The sequence below is a fragment of the Pelophylax lessonae genome, assembly GCF_965119305.1.
Source record: "Pelophylax lessonae genome assembly, chromosome: 1".
Taxonomy (NCBI): Eukaryota; Metazoa; Chordata; class Amphibia; order Anura; family Ranidae; genus Pelophylax; species Pelophylax lessonae.
Window position 1 is genome coordinate 504425467 of NC_138768.1, and position 22651 is coordinate 504448117.

Sequence of the window (22651 nt, forward strand, 5' to 3'; positions counted from 1 at the left end):
ACTTGATATTTTTCATATTACGATCCTTTATTAAAGAGATAAAAAACATAAAGAATAGGGATGACCAACAAAAGTAAGCAGAATAGTGTAAAAGAAATAAAAAAAGCCATTTAAAGCAGAACTGAACTAATAAAAAACAGCAAGCAGGCCGCTCTTTATTGCAGTAGAGAGAGAGACATGCTATGTCTCGTCTGTAATAACAAACACTTACATGCCTGCTCACAGTCCTCTATGTAATGTTTTTTGAGCTGCGCATCCACAGCTCAGTGTGCAGTACGGGCATGCTACGGCTGTGCCTGAATGACAGACTCCCAAGCGCATGCCATCCAAAGATCCTCTAACGTTAGAAAAACCTACCCCGTGAGAAATGCATACCCACGTCACTTCCTGTCAGGAACAGCTGAGCAGCGCAGCAGTGCGCATGCTCACAGCCCCGGTGACATAATTGAACAGCTGAGGAGCTGTCAAGTGCGCATGCTCGGAGGGTATGAAATTTTGACGGTAGTGTGTGTAACGTTACACGGCATGAGCTGTTGCTGTGGTTACATTAAAACAGCTCGGCCGCAACATGAGTCATCTCCGCTCCTATCACTGTCACTTCCCTGATCTCAGCTAGTAAATGTAAAAGCGGCGGCGGGTGTATGAAATCTAAATCACGGAGATCTCGGCTCCGTGATCTGCTTTTACATTTAGTAGCCGACATCAGGAAAGTGACAGGGGTAGGAGCGGAGAGGACTCATGTTGCAGTGGAGATGTTTTAATGTGGTGATGCGTTGTAACGTTATAACACACTACCGTGAACATTTCATACCCTCCAAGCATGCGCACTAGTAAGCTCCTCAGCTGTTCACTGACGTAGGTGCACCGGAAGTGATGAGGGTATAAAATTTTCACGGGTAGGTTTTTTTCACGGAACACCGGTGTTCCGTGAAAAAACCATACCCGTAAAAATTCCCTACCCTCGTCACTTCCGGTGCACCTACGTCATTGAACAGCTGAGGGGCTTAGCATTGCGCATGCTCGGAGGGTAGGTAATTTTCCCGGTAGTGTATTGTAACTTCCCTGATCTCGGCTACTAAATGTAAAAGCGGCGGGTGTATGAAAATATAAATGACGGAGATCTCTGCTCCGTGATTTATATTTTCATAGACTCGCCGCCGCTTTTACATTTAGTAGCCGAGATCAGGGAAGTGACAGGAGTAGGAGCGGAGATGATTCATGTTGCAGCGGAGATGTTTTAATGTAACCGCGGCAACAGCTGAGGCGGTGTAATGTTACAATACACTACCGTGAAAATTCCCTACCCTCCGAGCATGCGCAATGCTAAGCTCCTCAGCTGTTCAATGACGTATCCGGAGCTGTGAGCATGCGCACTGCTAAGCTCCTCAGCTGTTCAATGACGTATCCGGAGCTGTGAGCATGCGCAATGCTAAGCTCCTCAGCTGTTCAATGACGTATCCGGAGCTGTGAGCCTGCGCACTGCTAAGCTCCTCAGCTGTTCAATGACGTATCCGGAACTGTGAGCATGCGCACTGCTAAGCTGCTCAGCTGTTCAATGACGTATCCGGAGCTGGGAGCATGCGCAATGCTAAGCTCCTCAGCTGTTCAATGACGTATCCGGAGCTGTGAGCCTGCGCACTGCTAAGCTCCTCAGCTGTTCAATGACATATCCGGAGCTGGGAGCATGCGTACTGCTAAGCTCCTCAGCTGTTCAATGACGTATCCAGAGCTGTGAGCATGCGCAATGCTAAGCTCCTCAGCTGTTCAATGACGTATCCGGAGCTGTGAGCCTGCGCACTGCTAAGCTCCTCAGCTGTTCAATGACATATCCGGAGCTGGGAGCATGCGTACTGCTAAGCTCCTCAGCTGTTCAATGACGTATCCGGAGCTGTGAGCATGCGCACTGCTAAGCTCCTCAGCTGTTCAATGACATATCCGGAGCTGTGAGTATGCGCACTGCTAAGCTCCTCAGCTGTTCAATGACATATCCGGAGCTGTGAGTATGCGCACTGCTAAGCTCCTCAGCTGTTCAATGACATATCCGGAGCTGTGAGTATGCGCACTGCTAAGCTCCTCAGCTGTTCAATGACATATCCGGAGCTGTGAGTATGCGCACTGCTAAGCTCCTCAGCTGTTCAATGACATATCCGGAGCTGTGAGTATGCGCACTGCTAAGCTCCTCAGCTGTTCAATGACATATCCGGAGCTGTGAGCATGCGCACTGCTAAGCCGCTCAGCTGTTCAATGACGTATCCGGAGCTGTGAGCATGCGCACTGCTAAGCTCCTCAGCTGTTCAATGACATATCCGGAGCTGTGAGCATGCGCACTGCTAAGCCGCTCAGCTGTTCCATTATGTATATGACAGTAAGTGACGAGGGTAGGGAATTTTCATGAGGTAGGGTTTTTTAACGTTACATCGGCATCCAATAGTAGTCACAGGGAAACGATGACAGCGAGCCGGCGAGGGAATTTAACCTCCGCATCCCTAAAATGAGGAGGTGAGTGTTTCTGGGAGTTTAGTTCTGCTTTAACTAATAAAACCCAGTGTAGAGTAAGCACCTGAGCAAGGAAAACAGGTTGTTATCTGTAGAGTCCACACAATAAGTGCAAAAGGACCATAATGGGTATCAGGAGTACTATAGATTGTAGCTTTGAGCAAGATCAAAGTAAATTCATTAGATTAACGTTCCGTTAATTGGATTAGGTGAACAATTCTTGCAAACACACAAAATGTGCACTTATCCATCCTGATTCCCCTGCCCTAAATGTATCCGTGATTGCGGCCTGCTGCAACTTTTACATCCTGCGGTGACATATCTAAACTGCACCTCAACATTTTACATCCTGCGCATTTAATGTCTATAGGGTCAACTGCGCAGGACGTAAACTCTGCAAGATATAGAGAAGTATAAATGTGGGGTACTTTAGGTCTGAGAGAGGTCGGGGGTGTCAATCATTCAGTATGGGTCTCTGATTTCTGTGAAAGCACCTTTATTTTCTGCTTTATCAAACTAAATACATTCCTAAACAATACAGGAAGAATTTTGGAATCCGGAGAAAAGGGATTACTTTGCATCCTCCAATAAACATTTCCTGTTAGCACTTTGCACAAGACCAGTTTTCTTTTGGATGTTGTGGCACCTTGAGTGTAATATTGTGACACAATAGTGTGTCCCAGCTCACTGGTTAACCAGCCCGTACAAATACTGCAATAAGAAGAATAGCTTCACACCTCTCACCCATTGTGGCATCTTCTTCTGTGTACGGTTCCTGCATCTTTAAAGGGATGTCATTTTTATATCAGTATTTTTTTTTTTTTAGTACTGTAGGATGGGCTTGATGTAGAGCGTCACCCCTTTCCCTCCTCCCCCCCCCCTCCTTCCCACACACACACACACACACACACTCTCTCTCTCTCTCTCTTTTATGTCTTTTTTTTTATGCTATCGTTCCTCTGCTCATTTTCCTAAAGGAGCACAATTCACAAGTTGCCTTCTATCACCTTGTCGGAAAGCCTGAATTTTGGGGTGGGGGTTAAAGGAGCTAACCATTTTTTTTTTTTTTTTTTTAACGCCAAACCTCCTCTCTCTATCCCAGTTTGGAATTCCCACAGCAAGCTTTATCGATTTTTTTTTTTTTTTTTTAATGTGTATTTTGCAGGATTATTTTTATTTTTGGGGGGAGACAGAAAGTTGGATGTGGGATCTTACAAGGAGAAGAGAACGTACAGCAGCTGCCTTTGATTCAGTAACTTTGTGTGTATAGCAGTGGAATATACAAGGATACCCTGTACAGTCATGTATGCATCACCTTTATGTCTGACCCAGGTAAAGTCACTTAAATCCCATGCTTCTGACTTTAAGTCTATACAGCTATTGATTCACACCCTGCTTGTTTCTCTACGCTGCATTCTAGAGGCTCATCCTATGCAGCTCTGTTTGCATTTTTTTAAAAGTCCTTTCTTTTTTTCCACTGCAGTTTTTAAAGGTTCTTATTAGTTAGCAGAAAAACAAAGGGTGCATGTTTATATCTGACAAGGAAGAGCGGATGTCATGTTTGGCAATGTGGGGCATTTCAGGGTGCGGTAGAAATGGGGGAAAGACAAGCATAAGTTTTAAAGGCTGTTATTAATATAGTGAAAAGGGCATCACATATATTTCTCTTATTTTGTAAAATCGTTTTTTTAATATTGTATTTGTCTTAACAACTAAAGAAACATTTCTGAAAAAAAAACTTCCAGGAATGTGTTTGCAGGCCATTCTTTTCCGACTAAAAAAAAAAAAAAAAAAACTGGTCACATGTGTAATCCACCCCTCCCCACACCCTATCGCCCGCTCTTTTCTAGAACGTATAAGATTTTATTATAGTTTTATAACATATGCTTTACTTTACTGATATATATATATATATATATATATATATATATATATACATATATATATTTTTTTTATATTGTACTTTGGATGGAGCTAGGGTAGTTGACGAACATGTTGGAAGATAGTTTATAAGTGCACCTACCTTAATAAAACAATACCAAGTTAATCTTTGCTTATACCATACATATAGAAGGTCTTAAGGTTTCTCTTATAGTTATGGGGGAATTTTGCCCATGGTGTCCCAGCTACCCTGTATACTCCCTCCCCTACACTTTCAACCACACAAGCCGATACTCAAATTAACTACTGAAAAGCAGAAACCAGGAACCGATTTTCTGAGAAATGCTTTTATTTGCAGGTTTGGCAGTTTTTGGGTTAACATACCAAGGGGAGAAAAGGCCTGATTTTTTTTATCCAGTGACCTTGGCCTTTAATGACAGTAACATCAGAAAGTAACTGTTAGTTCTCCGAGAAGAGATTGTTGCACCTGCTGTCTATAGGTGCTGGATAGCCATAAACATAGGAAAAAAGGCTCTAATTGAATGCACCAGCATTGGGTGTGCAGGATTTAACTGAGAAGGATTACATTGAATGGCATGCATTTAGCAGTGTTACATATGTGCACGTGTGAAAGGGTCACTTTTGAACAACTGGAGCAAAAGTGGAAAAGTTTCTAATATTGACTAGTGAGGTTCCATTTTTTTAGTTGAAGGGACGATTCTGGCTGTTGAGGCTAACTGCTTCTTATTTCTTTACTATAAATTAAATATATAAACTGAATATCTTTTATTTTGAACCATTGGTCTGATAGTAATTTCTGCTGGTGTTATTCTTTCTCCTACTTTGTAGTCAAATGTCCCAGTTTACATGGCATCTATTGCATACATGCTTCAAATTTGTATCATGTCTCTAAGGTTATGATTTTGGGTTGTGTTCTTGTTGTTTTTGAAGTTCATAAAGGATCATTATGTTAATCTAGTACAAAAAAAAGTTGAATACATGGCTGCTTATATCTTATAGTATAAATAAAAAGGAACTCCATTTCATTCTGCACACATGTTAATGCCATTTTTAGTGTGAGTAAGGTCATTGTTATGAAAAGAAAATTCTAAAAGAAAAGGGATTTTGTGCATATTTCTAGTGCAAGTCTTTTACTGAAATCTGATGGTCACAGGTGCCTAGACCTTTCATTTCATGCAGTTTTTATAAACTGGTTATTGTGTGATCTATTACATCAATCAGAAGTAGTGTGCTAGAGGAAATAGCAACAAAGGAAGTGTGCGTGGCGTGCCATCTAAAATAGACCATTATTACAAAGTTATATGCCAAAAACGTCAAAGAGAAAAAATATACTCCTTTATTCACATGGGAATTGGCTCCTGCACTGTGCAGGAATGCCTTCTTGTGAGATTTGGGATCCTGAGTTTTCCCAAGATCCCATGTATAGACTTAGTGGTGCCACCTATGCCTTCAGGAATTGCTCAGAAGCTGTTTTATTTTCCTTAGGCCTTGCAATTTAGGATGGGAGTTTAGGTGCTGCAGACTGCAAGGTCTGCTTTAAAGTGATATTAAACCGAAAAACCAAAAATGTATTATATTTCAGCTTAATGTGGTGGCTGCATTTGTTTTTACCATGTTTTCACCTGGTGATCTGACCAGTAACACACCTCTGGTGCAGTGTTAATTTTGGCAGCAAATTTCCATTTAGTTTTAGTCTTAGTCTTAGGACTAAAATGGCATTTTAGTTTTAGTCCCATTTTAGTCTTCTGCAAGCGTTTTAGTTTTAGTCGTATTTAGTAGACTAAAACTCCAGTACATTTTAGTCGACTAAAACGTCCTACATTTTAGTTGACTAAAACTCATTTTAGTCATCTATAATCGAATGGGTGTAGTTCAATTGTAATTTGTAATGCATTGTTTAAGTATTTCTCTACAATTTCCAAACTCAGTATATACTACTGCTGGCCCTGGAGTGAAAAATCGAATATGTTATTATTTATGGTATTAAGCTTTGAGCATGCACCAGTGTTAATTTTGGCAGCAAATTTCGATTTAGTTTAAGTTATAGTCTTTTGACTAAAATGCCATTTTAGTTTTAGTCGTATTTTAGTCTTAAGACTAAAATGCTAGTTTAGTTTTAGCCGTATTTTAGTCATCTGAATTGTTTTAGTTTTAGTTGTATTTTAGTCGACTAAAATTGTGTTAATTTAGTCGATGAAAATGTTTTAGTCGGTTTTAGTCGACGAAATTAACACTGCTCTGGTGTTATGGCACTTTTCCACTGCAAGTACCGGCTCGGCTCTACTCGGCCCTGCTTGGCCCTGCTTGGCCCGGTTTGCTTTTCCACCGCTGGTACCGCATGGTACGCTACGGTATGGTTTGCTTTTCCACTAAAGTAGTACTAAAGTTAAGTGGGTGGGATAACAACGGGGTGGGTGGGATTCTCTGACCAATCAGTGGCTAGTAGTGACTGCATGCAAAGGAGGGATATGGTACCAGGTATGGTAGCTCTAGGAACCACAATCGAGGTGGTATTGTTTTTGAGAGCCGTACCGTTCGGTTCCATGCAGTGGAAAAGCGCCGCCGTACCGTTCCGTACTGAACCGTTCCTACACCGTACCATGCGGTACCAGCAGTGGAGCACAAAAGCGAACCAAACCATTCGGTTCCATGCAGTGGAAAAGCGCCATTAGTGAGATACCCCTCTGGATGAATGACTGCAGTAGGCACAGCAGACAGCATTATTGTCAGTCTGATGGGGAGGTTAGTGTTTAGTGTACTAGCAGATTTAAATACACTAACAAATTAAATCTAAACTCCAGCTCACACTTTTTAATTCGTTACAGAAAACTGTTTTTTTTCCTTTTTTTCCTTTTAGGATAAAGGTTTTATATCAATAAGTAAAAGCTGATGATTTTAAGCACCCCTGCCAGTGTTAAGCCCCGTACACACGATAAGATTATTAAACGATCTGTCGTCCGTTTTTTTGTGGCATGCTAGTCTGATGTGGAAAGTGAAGAGGTTTTTTTTTATACGAATTTTCCCGTACGACAGAATTCTACTTCGGAAGTGATGTCATGTGTTGGATTGCTTTGTATGTGTTCTTTCTCTCTCAGCATGCCTAGTCTTGCTCTTAAGATTTTTTTCCGTCGAAATCTGTACTAATGAGACGAAAAGCGGACGTTGTATTACGGACGACAAAAATTTTATAGCCTGCACATCAGGATTTTTTCGACCGAAAAGTCGGAGTTGGCTGTCGAAAGCACCATACTAACAATCCGAAAATCGACAGATCGGTCGTCGGACGAATTTTCCCTTCACATTTTCTTATCGTGTGTACCGGCCTTTAAATGGTTTCCCTCAAACATGTAAACTGATACATTCTGTTGGAGAGCTTGTACTTTTGAAAAACAACAAACTTGCTGACTGGATCACCAGATGAAAATCGAAGAAACAAAACCTAAAAAAGAAAACTAATACAGCCATCACATCTAAGATTTAGTAAGCTGCAATATAATACATGTTTTTGCTTTTGGGTTTAATACTGCTTTAAGTAACAACTCTTTAAAAGTAATGTAGCAGCCTTATGTTGATTTGCAAAATCAGATATCAAACTACTAATTGACACTCCTTTTTTTATAGATGACATATTTAAGTTATTGCTAGTCAGCCACCAAAATGAAATTCATCATTGCAGCTGTGTTTGGAATTGTGATTTAGGCCTCTTTCACATGGGCGTTCCGTATGTCCGTATATCACCCCATCCGTTTGCGGATGATATACGGACATAATGCATGTCAATGGCATTGCGGCTGTCAGCGGATGACCATCCGCTGACATCCGATTTGCGTCCTTTCAGTTCTTTTCCGTTTTTTGGAACGGAACAGAACCCTATTTTTCTTCCGTTTAAAAAATGGAAAGGAGGCAAAATCGGATGTCAGCGACATCCGCAATCCCCATAGACATACATTATGTCTGTATATCATCTGCAAACGGATGGGATGATATGCGGACATACGGCCCGGATGACACAAGTGTCATCTGTGTCTGTAAAAAAAAAAAGTGCCGGAGCAGATCGCAATAAGGTCCGCTCCGTGTGAAAGAGGCCTAAGTCACTTCAAAGTTAAACCTAATTTTTATTGCCCATATTTTTTTGTCTATCCGCTGTAGGTGGAATTTGTATGTAGCATTTTTTATTACTAATATGAAGCCATTGTATAGTGCATGCTGTAGCCAGCTTGTCTAAGGACCCATTCCCACTATGTGCAGTTACCTGCATTGTTCCTCATGGATAAGCATAGGTAACTGCACTGACACACAGAAAACAATAGTTTTCTGTGTGTCATTTTCACACCAGAATGTGGTGTTTCTTAGTGTTCAAGAGCTGTGTGGTATTATGTAACATGTTTGCATAATATTGCACCAATCGATGGCCCTGCATGTCACCGCACAGCCATCGCAGCTTACCACTCTGTGCAGTGACAGGAATGACACGTCGCTTTGTGCACTCCACATGAAGTTCACTAAAATAAAAAATGGGGAGCGGTGTGATGGAATCATACGTACCTCACACCACCCCCTGCCACAGGATTCTGAAGCTCAAAACCCTGGTGATTGCAAACTAAACCACTCCAATTTAGTGAGCGGGCGGCAGCATTTCCAGCTGCAGACTAGTGTGAACGGACCCTAAAGTTGCTGCTTTGGTTTCTACTTTTATATTTAAATAGGACTAGAACTTTGGAATCTGTGCCTAAAAATACAAGCAGAGGGCAAAGGACTAGTCAGCAGTGTTGCTTATTGGATTCTTCCTCCTTACTGACTTACCATGCCTTGTTCTGCACTGTGTGGAGGCAGCCATCTTGGTAGAGGAATAGCTTTGCTCCCTTATTTCAAGAGCTGCCCCTGATGGCTGGTGATCTATAGACTGATACTGATGAGTGAATATTTAGGAAGCTGGAGCAGTGGAGGAATCACAGATCCACAGAATGGATGAAGCAGGGAAATCCTTGCACTGTAGGCACTCAGATACAGTGTCCCCTTCAGAAATCTCACTCCAAATCTTGTGAGACGTGCACTCACTTGCACAGTGCCTTTGAAGATTTCACACTGCCAATATACAGAGATGGCATGCTTCAAGGTACAGGAGGTACACTACTGTTATTCAGGAAGAATGAAAGACAAAAGGTAGATTTTCATTGTACTGCTTAGACACAAATAACATTAGTACCCTATAACTTGGCAAATCTTTACTTTTTGAGTTCAGGTCCTCTTTAAAGTGGTAGTAAACTCTCTATTTTTTTTTTTTTTTTTACCTACAGGTAAGCTTATAATAAAGCTTACATAATAGGTTGAATGAATATCTCCTAAACATGCACCGTATAGGAGATAGTCTAGAGAGCAGCAGCCGGTGATGTCACCGACGCATGCTCAGCTTATAATAAAGCTTACATGTAGGTTGAATGAATATCTCTTAAACGTGCACCGTATAGGAGATAGTCTAGAGAGCAGCAGCCGGTGATGTCACCGACGCATGCTCTTAAGGAACGGCATACCCATGCCATTCCTCCAGAGCTCTGTGCCCTGGCCTTGACTCCCGTGTGCATGTGCGGGAGTGACATCACCACAGCTCAAGAAAGACCAGGCTAAGATGGAAGCCTCTGCAGCAGTGACAGGGCACTTTGTTTCAAGGTAAGTCTTTCAAAATTTGCTAGTATACTGTATGGTGTATACTAGCACTTATGGCCTTAGCGTACAGGGATTTTTTTTTTTTTTCAACCTTTGCTACCGCTTTAAAGTGCAAGTTTATTTTGTATACATTTTAAAGCGGAGCTCCAGTAGTTTTTGTGTTTTTTAAAGGCAGCAGCTACAAAAAGTGTAGCTGCTGACTTTTAACCACTTAAGGACCACCTGCCGCAGTTATACTGCAGCAGGGCAGCCCTCCTGCGCAAACCGATGTAAGTATAAGTCGGTCGCGCCCACACACAGCTAGGGGGGCGAGCGCGTGCCGCCGGCGGCGCGCTCCCGCCCCCACTCGGAAGCGGGGACTTCGATGAACGGGGCAAGTGGCTCCGATTTCCGCCTGACACCCGCGATCGCTCCCCGCTGAGAGAGAAGGACGGGCAGCTGTTATAAACACAGCTGACCATTCTTCTCTCTGAAATGATTACAGAGCGTCTATGATCCTTCTATATAGGAACACAGGTCTCTATGATCATTTCACAAGCCCAACCCCCGTACAGTTAGAAACACGCTCCTAGGTACACATTTAACCCTTTGATCACCCACAATGTTAACCCCTTCCCTGCCAGTGTCATTAGTACAGTAACAGTGCATATTTTTAGCACTGATTACTGTAGTAATGTCACTGGTCCCCACAAAAGTATCAAAAATGTCAATTAGGGGTCCGATCTGTCCGCCGTAATGTTGCAGTCCCACGAAAAATCGCAGATTGCCGCCATTACTAGTAAAAAAACAATAAAAATGACATATGACATAAATCTTTCCTGTAGTTAGTAGACTCGATAATTTTTGCGCAAAATATGCTTATTGCGATTTTTTTTTTACCAAAAATATGTAGCAGAATACGAATTGGCCTAAAATGTTAAAAAATTTTGATTGGGAATGTTATATAGCAGAAAGTGAAAAATATTGTTTTTTTTTCTTTTTCAAAATTGTCGCTCTTTTTTTGTTTATAGCGCAAAAAATAAAAAAACGCAGAGGTGATCAAATACCACCAAAAGAAAGCTCTATTTGTGGGAAAAAAGGACATCAATTTTATTTGAGGAAAGCGTCGCACGACTGCGCAATTGTTAATTAAAGTAATGCAGTGCCGAATCGCAAAATATGGCCTGGTCATTAAGGGGGAAAATCTTCCGGTCCAGAAGTGGTTAATAAACACACAATCACCTGTCCCAGGATCCTCACCCGAGCCATCGCATCTCTCCCTCTCCTCTCCCCAGCACCGGGAATTTTAACCATGGGCAATGGCTGCCCTAGCTTGTGTCCTCAAACCGGGTGCGCATGCGCGAGACGTGTTGCACCTCCTGAATGGTCAGGCAGTCTTTAATACACTTTAAATCTAATGGTTTTATTTGTTGAAATTGTGACAACTGAAACACTGTAATGGGTGGTAAAATCAGAAGTTTTTTTTATCTTAATGCATTAAGATGAAAAGCCTTCTGTGTACAGCAGCCCTCCTAATACTTACCTGAACCCCCTCTCGATCCAGCGATGTCCACGCATGCCTAGCCCATCTCTCTCCTGATTGGCTCCCGCTGCTGTCAATCAAACTCAGTTAGCCATTGAGGAGAGAGAGGACCGAACCACAGCATTGTGTCTGAATGGACACATGGAGCTGCAGCTTCGCTCAGGTGCCCCCATAGCCAGCTGCTTGCTGTGGGGGCACTCAACAGGAGGGTGGGGCCAGGAGCTCCAGCCAGGGACCCGAGAAGAGGAGAATATGGGCTGCCCTGTGCAAAACCACTTCACAGAGCAGGTAAGTATAACATGTTTGTTATTAAAATAGAAATAAAAACGAGACCTTACAATCACTTTAAGCAGTTGCAGTTAAAAAATATGGCTAAGGTGGGCACAAACTTTGGGCCCACCTCCTTGGGATTGCGGTCACCCCCCTACCCATAGGCTAGCATAATTTAGCAGGGTTTATTGCTATATCTTTCTCTGGGTATGTAGTGTATTGGTCCCTTTAAATGTATATAGTAGTTTTCCTGGCTGTGAAAAACAGAAGACTGTGGGGAAACTATTTAAGGACTCTGGCAGTGTCAGTTTTCCTCTTTGCGTAGAAAAGGAGCTGGAAGAAGGAGCTGCGTGCCTGATGGAGTCACTTGTTCAGCAGTTTCCGGAGTGTGTGGAGAACGGGGATGGGGAGGAATGACTACGTCGCTGCATGAGTTTAGCCAAAAAAGAGGGTAGTGTCACGCCAGAGCCAGCAGAAGAAGCTGAGGCATCGCCAGTAGGAGAGGAGGAGCCACAGTATCAGCCACGGACAAAGGTCACGGGCCCTGCCCAGCGGGTAAGCCAGCGGAGGAGTCGGCCACTGGAGCAGGAGCGGATACAGGAGGGGGGGGCGGGAGTCTGAGAGCCTTCAGCTTTCTGAAGCTCAGGAGGAGAACACACGCTCTGTGGGTGGCGGCGGTCGGTCTAAGAAGAAGAGGCAGGCTTACACGCCGCCCGCGGGAGGCGGGGCAGGATGGAGACGGTGTTGGAGCCTTACCCGTTGCTGAGCGACCAGTGGGGTCAGAGCCACGACAGCCTTTGGCTGCTGACGAACCGTCAACCCAGGAGCTCCTTTCAATCCTCACATGCCCAGCCAGAGTGCTTCCTGCTGACGCCTAGCTGCCTGCTGTCCCTCCTGTGGATGCTCAGTTGCCTGCCGTCCATCCTGCTGCTGCTAGAACCCCTCCAGCTGTGGGTGAGTCCCCCCCTTGGGGGTTTTATCTGCTCTGATCCAATCTTTAACTGTCTGTCTGAATTCTGTCCCAGCTCTTGCTAATCCTGCTATTCCTTCTGCTTCTGGCTTTTCTGTCTGTCCTGAGGATCTATACTCCCAGTTTAGTGCCCTCTCTAAGGTAGTGGTGCCAAATAGGGCCTGTGTTCCTTAGGCTTGCCTTAAGGACGTTCTACCCTGCGAGGTCTCCTCCCTGGTTTTTCACCTCAGCTTGTCTGTTAAAGTGAAAATTTGGAGGGAGGGGTATGTAGATATGCTATCCCTCGTCCCTACATTTAAGGAATTTGCTGTTAGATCAGATAGGAAAAGGGAGGAGGGGAGGATAGGCGTAGGCTGGTGCCAAGATCCTTTTATAATTGGTTACAGGCTTATTGTATTTTTCAGGTGTCATGGCGGAAAAGCGGCCAGAGTTGTGTGGTGGTCTTTTTCAACATCTAGATCATGTCTTTGAGGCATATAGGAATTTTTGGGGCACAAGGTGGTTCTCATACGAGGAATCCTTCCCTCAAAAGCTGTTGGTAAATCTCACACTCCATTGGGGGATGAAAGATGTGGGACTGTGGCTCAATTTATTTTGCCACAGAAGCCATTTGTGAGCAAATAGGCAGCTGCTGCGTCCGTGGCTCCTGCTTACAGGCGGGGGTTTTGCTTCGCTTTTAACAAATAGCAGTGTCGGTGGAATGCGGCCTGCAAGTATCGTCATGAGTGCTCCCTTTGTGGGGGTCCCCATCCGTTGCTTAAATATGCAAAGAAGGCTGGCGGACCTTCTGTGGCACAGCGTGATATTTTTAAAAAAAGCCTGCACGCCGGTGAGGCTGGAAAATATGCGCCCTTGGCTGGAGCAGTATCCAGACAAAGAGAAGGCCAAATTTCTTCTTAATGGTTTTCATATGGGTTTTCCTTTACCTTCTTTTTTGGGAGATGGGTGCATGGTGGTTAAAAAATTGAAAACGGACCATAAATTTTGTGGTGCGCGAGAAGATTGGGAAAGAGATTGCTGAAAATCGGGTAGCGGGACCTTTTCTGGTCCCGCCATTCCATAACTTCCGTATTTCTCCTTTAAGGGTGGTTCACCCAATACTGTGTTATGGCAGATCCAACTTCTTGACACCAAACTGTAAGCTCAATCTTGTCAGGAGGCAATTTACAAGATGATATACGGCCCTTCAGTCCCAATTTTCCCTGTATAGTGAATTCTCTCTCGTCTGGCCAGGAGGTGCGACGACACAGAGCACTTAAGCAAGGTGTAGACACATCTGTTTATTTCAAGTTTCTCTCACACATTTAAAGGAAATTTGGGCGGCAAAACCCCGTTTAAACCAGTTACAATTCATGGGTCAATTTATCAATAGAACATATCTCACACAAAACAATAGAAGAAAAGGTCCTTGTGTTCCCTATACATCTGTGTCAATATGAGGTGTCTTGTGTCATAAATTGTGTTTTGTGGGAGAGCCGATCAGTCTGTGTTCAGCTGTATGATGTGTTGACATGTAAGTAATTGTCAATGAGTTTTGGTGGTGTCAGTAATTTCTATGCGAAGCCTTAACTTGTTAAGTGTCTGAATGAATGAATGAAAGGGTCGTCTATATGCAAAATATCCAACTGCCAGGTGTAGTCTGGCTCGTTAATATGTAATTGCAAGGGGCCCACATTCCATTGGAAAGTGGGCATGAGCTAATATATATTATGAAATGAAATATAATATTTTAGTAAGGCACGGTGATACACTCTTTCAGTTCCCAAGAAGGAGCCAAACTCGTTTTGTCAGATCTACCACCTCTCATTCCCAAAGATAGCTCTCTGAATGACGAGATTGATAGGTCTCTGTGTTCAGTGACATATACTACCTTTAAAGACGGGGTGGTTAAAATTCGAGCCTTCGGTCCATGTGCCTTGTTGGCTAAGAACAATATCAACTCTGCTTTCAGACTTTTGCCCATCTCTCTGCTGGCTTTCAACTCCTTGGGGTTTCATTTTGATGGAAATTTTTACTTTGACAAAGCTATTCTTTGCCATGCGCCTATTTTGAGATGTTTTCCACTTTTCTACATTAGGTACTCAGTTCTGAAGCCAGGTGGGATGGCATTGTCCACTACCTAGATGATTTTTTGTTCATCGGCCCCCTGGATTCAGTATTTTGTGCTGAGATCCTGTGTCTTTTTTGTAAGATAATAGATTACTTTGGTGTTCCCTTGGCGGGAGAAAAGACGTGCCCTCCACCCACCTCGCTGGGATTCCTTGGTATCTTGATTGATACAACCTTGTTTGAATTCCAATTGCCTAAGGCAAAGCTGGAGAGGCCTTTTTAGCCTTTATTCGCCGGAAGGTTTTACTGAAGGAGATGCACTCCTTGCTGGGCCTTTTGGCGTTTGCTTGCAGATTTATGCTGGTGGGGTGCATTTTCTCCAGGCAGTTGTACCTGTCAACTGCGGGTTATAAGTCCTCCTTCTCTCATTTGCATCTCACTGCTGATCTTAAGGAGGAATTATAATGGCAGGTCATTTTTTCAGGCTGACTTTATTACTGCTCAGGATTTTTTGTTATTTACAAAGGCGGCTGGGTCCAGGGATTTTGCAGCTATATAGCGGTCCCATTGGTGCTGTAGGTCTTTTCCCGATTCTTGGGTTCAGAAGAAGGCGACCTAGAATATTGTAGCTTTTTCTTGTGGTGGTGGCAATGGAGCTTTGGGGTCCGGAATTCGCAGATCGGCGCATCTTGTTGAGTACCGACAATAAGGGCGTGCTCTTTGTGATTAATTGCTTATCTTCTAAATATTTGTTTGTGCACTTTGCGACATTTGGTACTTCTTTGTCTAAAGTTCAATATCTGGCTTAAAATACGATATGTTTCTGGTTATTCTAACATTCTTGCGGATGCATTGTCTCGTTTCCAGATGTCCACGTTTTGGCAACTACTCCCCGAGGCGGATGGGGTGGGTTGTCAATGCCCAACAGGACTGTGGGACCTGATCTGATGCTGGCGCAAGATACCCCATACCTGGGTTAATTATGCAGCCGCTTGGAGGAAGTGGGCCGCCTTTGCAGTGGTCCAGGGTTTTACTCCTGTGTCTCCAACTGAGCAGGCACTTTTATGTTTTTTGACATCTTTAATGCAGGATGGTTACTCTTATGGTCATGTGGCTAAAGTAATGACTGGAATTTCCTTTTTTCTTCGCCTACTGGGCCGCCCCTCCTGTTCTGAGTTTTTCTCTATTAAGCAGGCCTTGAAGGGCTATCGCAAGATCAAGTTTTTTGCCTGATGATAGGAGTCCATTTTTTTAGAGCTTCTAGCTGATCTTTCTCCTGCCACTTCGGTGGTGTGTTCTTTCTTGTTATGAGGCCCTGCTGTTCCCTACAGCATTTTCATTGTTATTCTTCAGGTCCTTGAGGATATCTGAGCTAGATTCGCTATCCAGACATGCCCTTTCTGGCATTTTGTTTGAACATGTCTTGATCAGTGATTCTTTTATTCGAATTTATCTGCGCCGGTCTAAGACCGACCAATTAGGTAGGGACACTTGGGTGTCTTTGGCTGCAAGGTCAGGCCTCTCTCTCTGCCCTGTGAGCTTGGTGAGGCAATTTCCTGCTGTACGTTCGTGTGGTGTGGGCCCCTTCTTGGTTCATTTGAATTTGTCTCCTTTGATGAAATTCCAATTTAACGCAGTATTTAAGAAATCCCTGGCCCACCTGGGACTTGGGCGTTTCTGTTTTTCTTTCCATTCATTCTGTATAGACGTAGCATCAAAGGCCTCCAGATCAGGTATGTCCCTTTCGGGAATTATGGATTTGGGTAAATAGAAGTCTAAATGTTTTCAATCGTATGTACGTCCTAACCTTTTTATCTGACGCATTACAGGTGCACAGCTATGTGTCTGGATAATAAGGACATTTCTTTGTTTATTGGGCCAGAAAGCGAGCAGTTCAGCATCAAAGAGGTGGTAATTTGTTATTGTCCATGGAAGCCTTCACTATCCATTAAAAGGGAGAGGGAGGTATGCGCTGGTTTCCGCTGTTTTGGCATATGTCCCAATTATTCCAAGTGTGGCCCACACCCTCTATTTTGGTAGTTCATTTAGGTAGTTTTGACCTGGGTAAGGTTCGGACGCTTGACCTTATTTTATGATTTAAAGAGTCCTTCAGCTGTTTCATTTATCCTCCCTAGGTACAACCATAGTTTTCTCAGAGATCATGCCAAGGCTTTCCTGGTGGTCTTCTCCTCAGAAGCAGGCTTTTGAAAAAATAAGGAAGTGAAATAACAGGGCCTTGGAGAAGTACATGCCATCCTTAGGTGGTTTGTCTTACAGTCATGTTGATCTGGAGGGTGGCATCCCGAGTCTGTAAAGACGGGTCCGGGTCCATCTCTTAGATGTTGGCCAGGATATTTTCAACTTGGGGGTGAAATCGGGCATCAAAATGGCTGCTTTTGGGGTTAGGCCGTCCTAAGTGTTGGGGTTAGGCTGGTGGGAGTCTTTGTTAAAGGTTATTATGTATGGTTATGGCTCGAGTTCTGACAACTGGGCCAAAAGTTTAAAGTAACCTGTTTATTGTATCCTGTTTAATGCTTTAGTGGTTATTGATGATGTTTGTTCATGTTATCACCAATAAAGTGCCGCGGCCATTTCTTGACACTTGCCTTATGGTTTTCTTTTCTTGTCATTTGGTTGTATTAGGGGGACTATTGATGGAAGTGTTGAGGTGTGTCCTGCAATCCCAAAAAATTGTTTAAAGTAGAAGCTCAGGCTAAAACTAAAATATTTAAATCTACAGGCATCCACGATCTAAGACTAACCTAGCCTAACCCTGTTAAGAAGAAATCACTATATACATCTTTTCTGAAGCCAATCCAGTCTTGTTCCAGGCTGAGCTGTCAGCGGCGGCTTCTCTGTGTAGGCGGGTGCAGGATAGGCAACAGAAGCCCCGTAGTAAGTATGGGTGATGTCACTTCCCAGGAATTTGCCAGTTGTTGTCAGCTGTCTCCTTCACAATGCATCAGCCACTGGAAACCGGACCGCATTGCTTTCAGAAAAGGTATGTATAGCAATTTTTGCTTTACAGGGTTAGATAGGGTTAGTCTTGGATTGTGGATCCAAGTATATTTAGAGATTTTAGTTTTAGGGTGAACTTTCACTTTAGTTAGTTTACCTTTGCAAAAAATATCCTATGTATTTATGGAGCTTTAGTAAATAAAATGATAATGGTGTTGCAATAAACAATTTTGAATAATGTACCTGCTGTTGCTGTAGGCCATTTTTGCCCCTCCAATATCCTGCCCAAAAAACGTTCACAGTGGGCATTCTCCCATCCTGCCTTGTTGACAGGATGTTGACAGGATGTTGCTATGATGTTTCAGCCGACTCTTCTGATGCTCACCTTAGCCATCACAAGAGCGGGCTCTCCCTTGGATTCATCTCTGCAGCATTGAGCTCAGAGCTGCTGCAACAGATGAGAAAAAGTGCATGCATGGGGTTTTGGATCCAAGAGAGAGCACGCTTGTGAAAGTAAGCATCAACGGCTAGATTGTTGGCTGAAACATCATAGTAGTGTTCTAGCAAAAAGGCAGAATGGGAGAGTTCCAGCTATAGGGAGTTTTTCCTGCAGGCTGCTAGAGCAGCGAAAATGGCCTACAGCAATAGCAGGTACATTGTTCAATATTGTTCAAAGCAGCGCAGCTTGTTTTAATCTATTGGCACCACTAAACTCAAAGGCAATTTGTTTGTCAAAAGTTAACTAACCCTGTAAACCATTATTTTATGCCCTTTCTCAGGTCACTGTAACACTACCATTGGGTCCTGATCATTGTAAAGTTAAATGGAAAGTTATGGTCTATGGTAATTAGAGTAGGGAGCCATTGCAAGAATAGCGTTAATAGCAGGTAGGTTCAAATTGTCAGAAACCTAGTTCCAGCTTTAAATATACGAAATGTTTAATGGACAGTTATTTGATACATATTTGATATATGAAAGAACAGTAAACTTGTGATGAGACATGAAGACTGGACATAATCGCTCATTTCAGCTGTTGTTTTTCCAGTGCAGGATAAATTATATAAAAAAAAAAAGTTAGACAACAGAGATTATCTAAAATGATAACACTATAACATGAGTCAATGAGTGCATGGTTGTTAATGTGTTTTAAATGTTCTGCAATATGAACAACCCTATTCAGTTGGCTTGATTGAGAGCCACATGAAAAGCAGCAGTTCAGATATTGTGATATGATACAGCAAGCATATTAGAATGTGCTGCACTTTAACCACTTGACCTCCGGAATTTTTTACCCCTGTCATGACCACAGAATGTTTTGCTATTCAGCACTTTGATACTTTAACTGGCAATTGTACAGTCATGCAACACTGCAGGCAAATTAAATTTATATCATTTTTTTCACACAAATATGGCTTTCTTTTGATAGTATTTGATCACCACTGGGTTTTTTTTTAATTATATAAATGAAAAAATACTAAACATTTTTTTAAATAAACCTACAGTATGTTGTTTACAGTCTGGCATAAAACATATCCAATAAAATCAAATGAATTCATAAATTTAAGCCAAAATGTATTCTGCTACATGTCTGCGTTTTTGGGGACACTATACTGTAGGGGACACTATGTGACTAGTGTGACTGTAATAATGTGGGGAAGCCAACTAGCACTAACTGACAGTGGCTGGGAAGGATGCTAACTGACTGACACTGATGGTGGTAGTGACACTAATAAAGTGATCAGTAATAATACTGTGCACTGTACTAATGGCACTGGCTGGGAAGGGGTTAACATCTAGGGACAACCAAGGGGTTAACTATGTGCTGCTTTTACTAACAGATCTGTATGTGTGCGACAGCAAACCAGGAAGTACACCACAACGTATAGGTACTTCACTGTGCCTGGCTGTGCCGCTCGCTCACAGTTCAACTATTGTGAGCAGGTGGGCAAGAGGTTGCTGCTTTGCCCAGAGTTTTGCCACATTACAAAGTACAGGGTAATGTGACTAATATAAACAAGCTCTGAAAGCTAAATTGTCATGAAGATAGTTCCTATGTCTAAGTGGAATAACTGCAGCCAATTGTATTTTTCAACCTCTGTTTGGCAGTCTTCCACTTAGGCTCGGGTTCACACAACTGTGATGCGATTTTGATGCATTTTGCAGTGTGATTGTTTACTGTGACTTTGATTGTGTTTTGGATGTGGATTGCATATTCTATGGCACCAAAGTAGCACAGGACTCGTTCCCAAAGTCGCATCACAGACATACTGCATTGATGTGAACAGGCCCTATCGGAAGCAATGTTATTTTCATTGTCATACGATTCAGTGCAACCCAGGTCTCATCTGAAATCGCATCAGTGTGAACCACGCCTAAATCAGAACTCCTTTTGAGGACAATCACCACAGAGTTAAGCCCCGTACACACGCTACGAATTTACGCCGACCGGTCGTCCGTCTTTTGTCCAGAGTGCGTGTCCGTTGGTTGGAATGTGCTCTAGACTGCACACAAATTTTCCCGTACGACAGAATTCTACTTCAGAAGTGATGTCATGTGTTGGATTGCTTTCTATGTGTTCTTTCATCTCTGAGCATGCCTAGTCTTGCTCATAAGAGTTTTCCCCGTCGAAATCTGTACTAATGAGACGAAAATCGGACGTGTGTTGACGGAGGACAAAAATTTTAATGCCTGCACATCAGGATTTTGTCAGCCGAAAAGTCTGAGTCGGCTGTGGAAAGCACCATACTAACAATCCGAAAATCGGCAGATCGGTCGTCGGACGAAATTTCCCTTCTGAATTTCTTATCGTGTGTACGGGGCTTTAGAGCTCAGATGTGGGTCTCTTCAAAAGAGTGTCTGAATACAAAATGTCTCATAGAAGCCAGTGAGTTTCTAGAGGGTGACATAATTAAGTTAAAATCACCTATAGAGGGGGACATATTTCGCTGGCGAGTTGATGGAGTACTGTTGGTACATTGTGGGATTTTCTGCCATAAAGGACTGGAGAGATGTAAATGCAATTTTGGTGGCTGTTGCTGAATGGTTCAGTATTCACATCATATGCTTTGGCTCTAGATTTTGACTAAGCATAATTGATATAGATATAAAAGATTAAGATTTGCAAAACTTTCTGTTGTATTTACTAACAATTATCATATAACTATACACCAAAATATGCTTTGAAACTCCCAAACTCTGCCAAGGAATCAAACTTATGGTTGCTTTGATTTTATTATCCGTTCAATGTGCGATTGAATCAAAACAATCAAATCAGCAAGCAATCAAATAGCACTAACATGTCTTCCGATTGTTTCAGACACAATTTAGTTTAAATTAACTCAAACTGAGTATATTGGCCAAAGTGGAAAATAATCGATCACTTTGCATCAATAAGCAACATTTAGATGCTTTGATAATGAATCCAGCCATATTTCAATCCACTATTATTGAATATTTCTATTGGAAGAGAATGATCCGAAAATAAATCAATCACTTCACAAGCCATGTAAGGCAACCGTGAAGTTACTCCTCATTTTGAAATGAGTGGCCCCCCTATTAGGTACACCCCTTTTATGCTCATTAGGATGTGCACATGGATGGCCAGTAACAATGCTCAAGTATGTTGTGACATGCTGGTAATAAAAGGCCTAATGTGTTCCAAGAATGCATAGCTTCACCTTCTATGTGATCTTTATTTGAAGGAGAGCTTCAGGAAAAACACAAAGGGAAATTCAAAAAAGCTCTTGCACCATTTTTCTGGCATTATTCCCTCTTGTTAACCACTTAAGGACCAGGCCTATTTCTGACATTTGTTGTTTACAAGTTAAAATAATTTTTTTTTGCTAGAAAATGACTTAGATCCCCCAAACATTATATATATATACTGTATATTCATTTTTTTAGCAGAGACCCTAGAGAATAAAATGGAGATTGTTGATTGAGATATTTGCGCAGCGGTCTTACAAACGCAATTTTGTTGGAAAAAATACACTTTTTGAATAAAAAAAAAAAACGTAAAGTTAGCCCAATTTTTCTATAATGTGAAAGATAATGTTACGCTGAGTAAATTGATACCCAACATGTCATGCTTCAAAATTGCGCACGCTCGTGGAATGGCAACAAACATTGGTACCTAAAAAACTCCATAGGCGACGTTTTAAAAATGTCTACAGGTTACCAGTTCAGAGTTACAGAGGAGGTCTAGTGCTAGAATTATTTCTCTCACTCTAATGATCGCGGCGATACTTCACATGTGTGGTTTGAACACCGTTTACATGTGTGGACGCAACTTGTGTATGCGTTCGCTTATGCGCGTGAGCTCAGAGGGATGGGGGGCTCTAAATTTGTTTTTAATTTGACCTTTTTTTTATTTTTACACTGTCTCTTTACAAAAAAAATTCTTGATCATTTATATTTCTATTACAAGGAATGTAAATATCCCTTGTATTAGAAATAAGCTGGACAAGCCCTCTTTAATGTAAGATCTGGGGTCAAAATGACCTCAGATCTCACATCTACACCTAAAATAAAAAAATAAATAAAAAAAATTACATTTTTTTTCAGCAAGAATAATAATGGGTACTTTAAGGCCAATGGGCGGAAGCAAAATATGATGTTGTTCGGGTACTCCAAGGCCATAGAGTCGAGTGGGGGGCCATCTTGCCCTCACTCGACTTCCTGCCTGAGACACAGAAGGACCGGATTGTTTTCCTCGCTATCAACGGCTCTGGTAAGCGAGGAAAAACGACTGGGAAGCGGCGGGAGGAGGGGCACCTCTCCCGACACCCATAAAAGTGATTCAGTGGTGAATCTGCTGCTAG

General features: G+C 42.5%; 1 protein-coding gene across 4 annotated transcripts in view; it reads left to right on the forward strand.

Moving 5' to 3' along the window:
- Positions 1–22651, forward strand: part of NFIC (nuclear factor I C) — a 272434-nt gene that overhangs the window by 10579 nt on the left and 239204 nt on the right. For 2 of the 4 annotated variants that reach the window (XM_082243287.1, XM_082243288.1), the window contains exon 1: positions 3401–3828. The exons of 1 other annotated variant lie outside the window; for it this stretch is intronic. In XM_082243287.1, the coding sequence (XP_082099413.1) occupies positions 3799–3828 (30 nt within the window). In that variant the 5' untranslated portion in view covers positions 3401–3798. Of the gene's footprint in view, positions 1–3400; positions 3829–22651 lie in introns of those variants that run through there. One more of the 4 variants, XM_082243285.1, reaches the window with a different exon arrangement.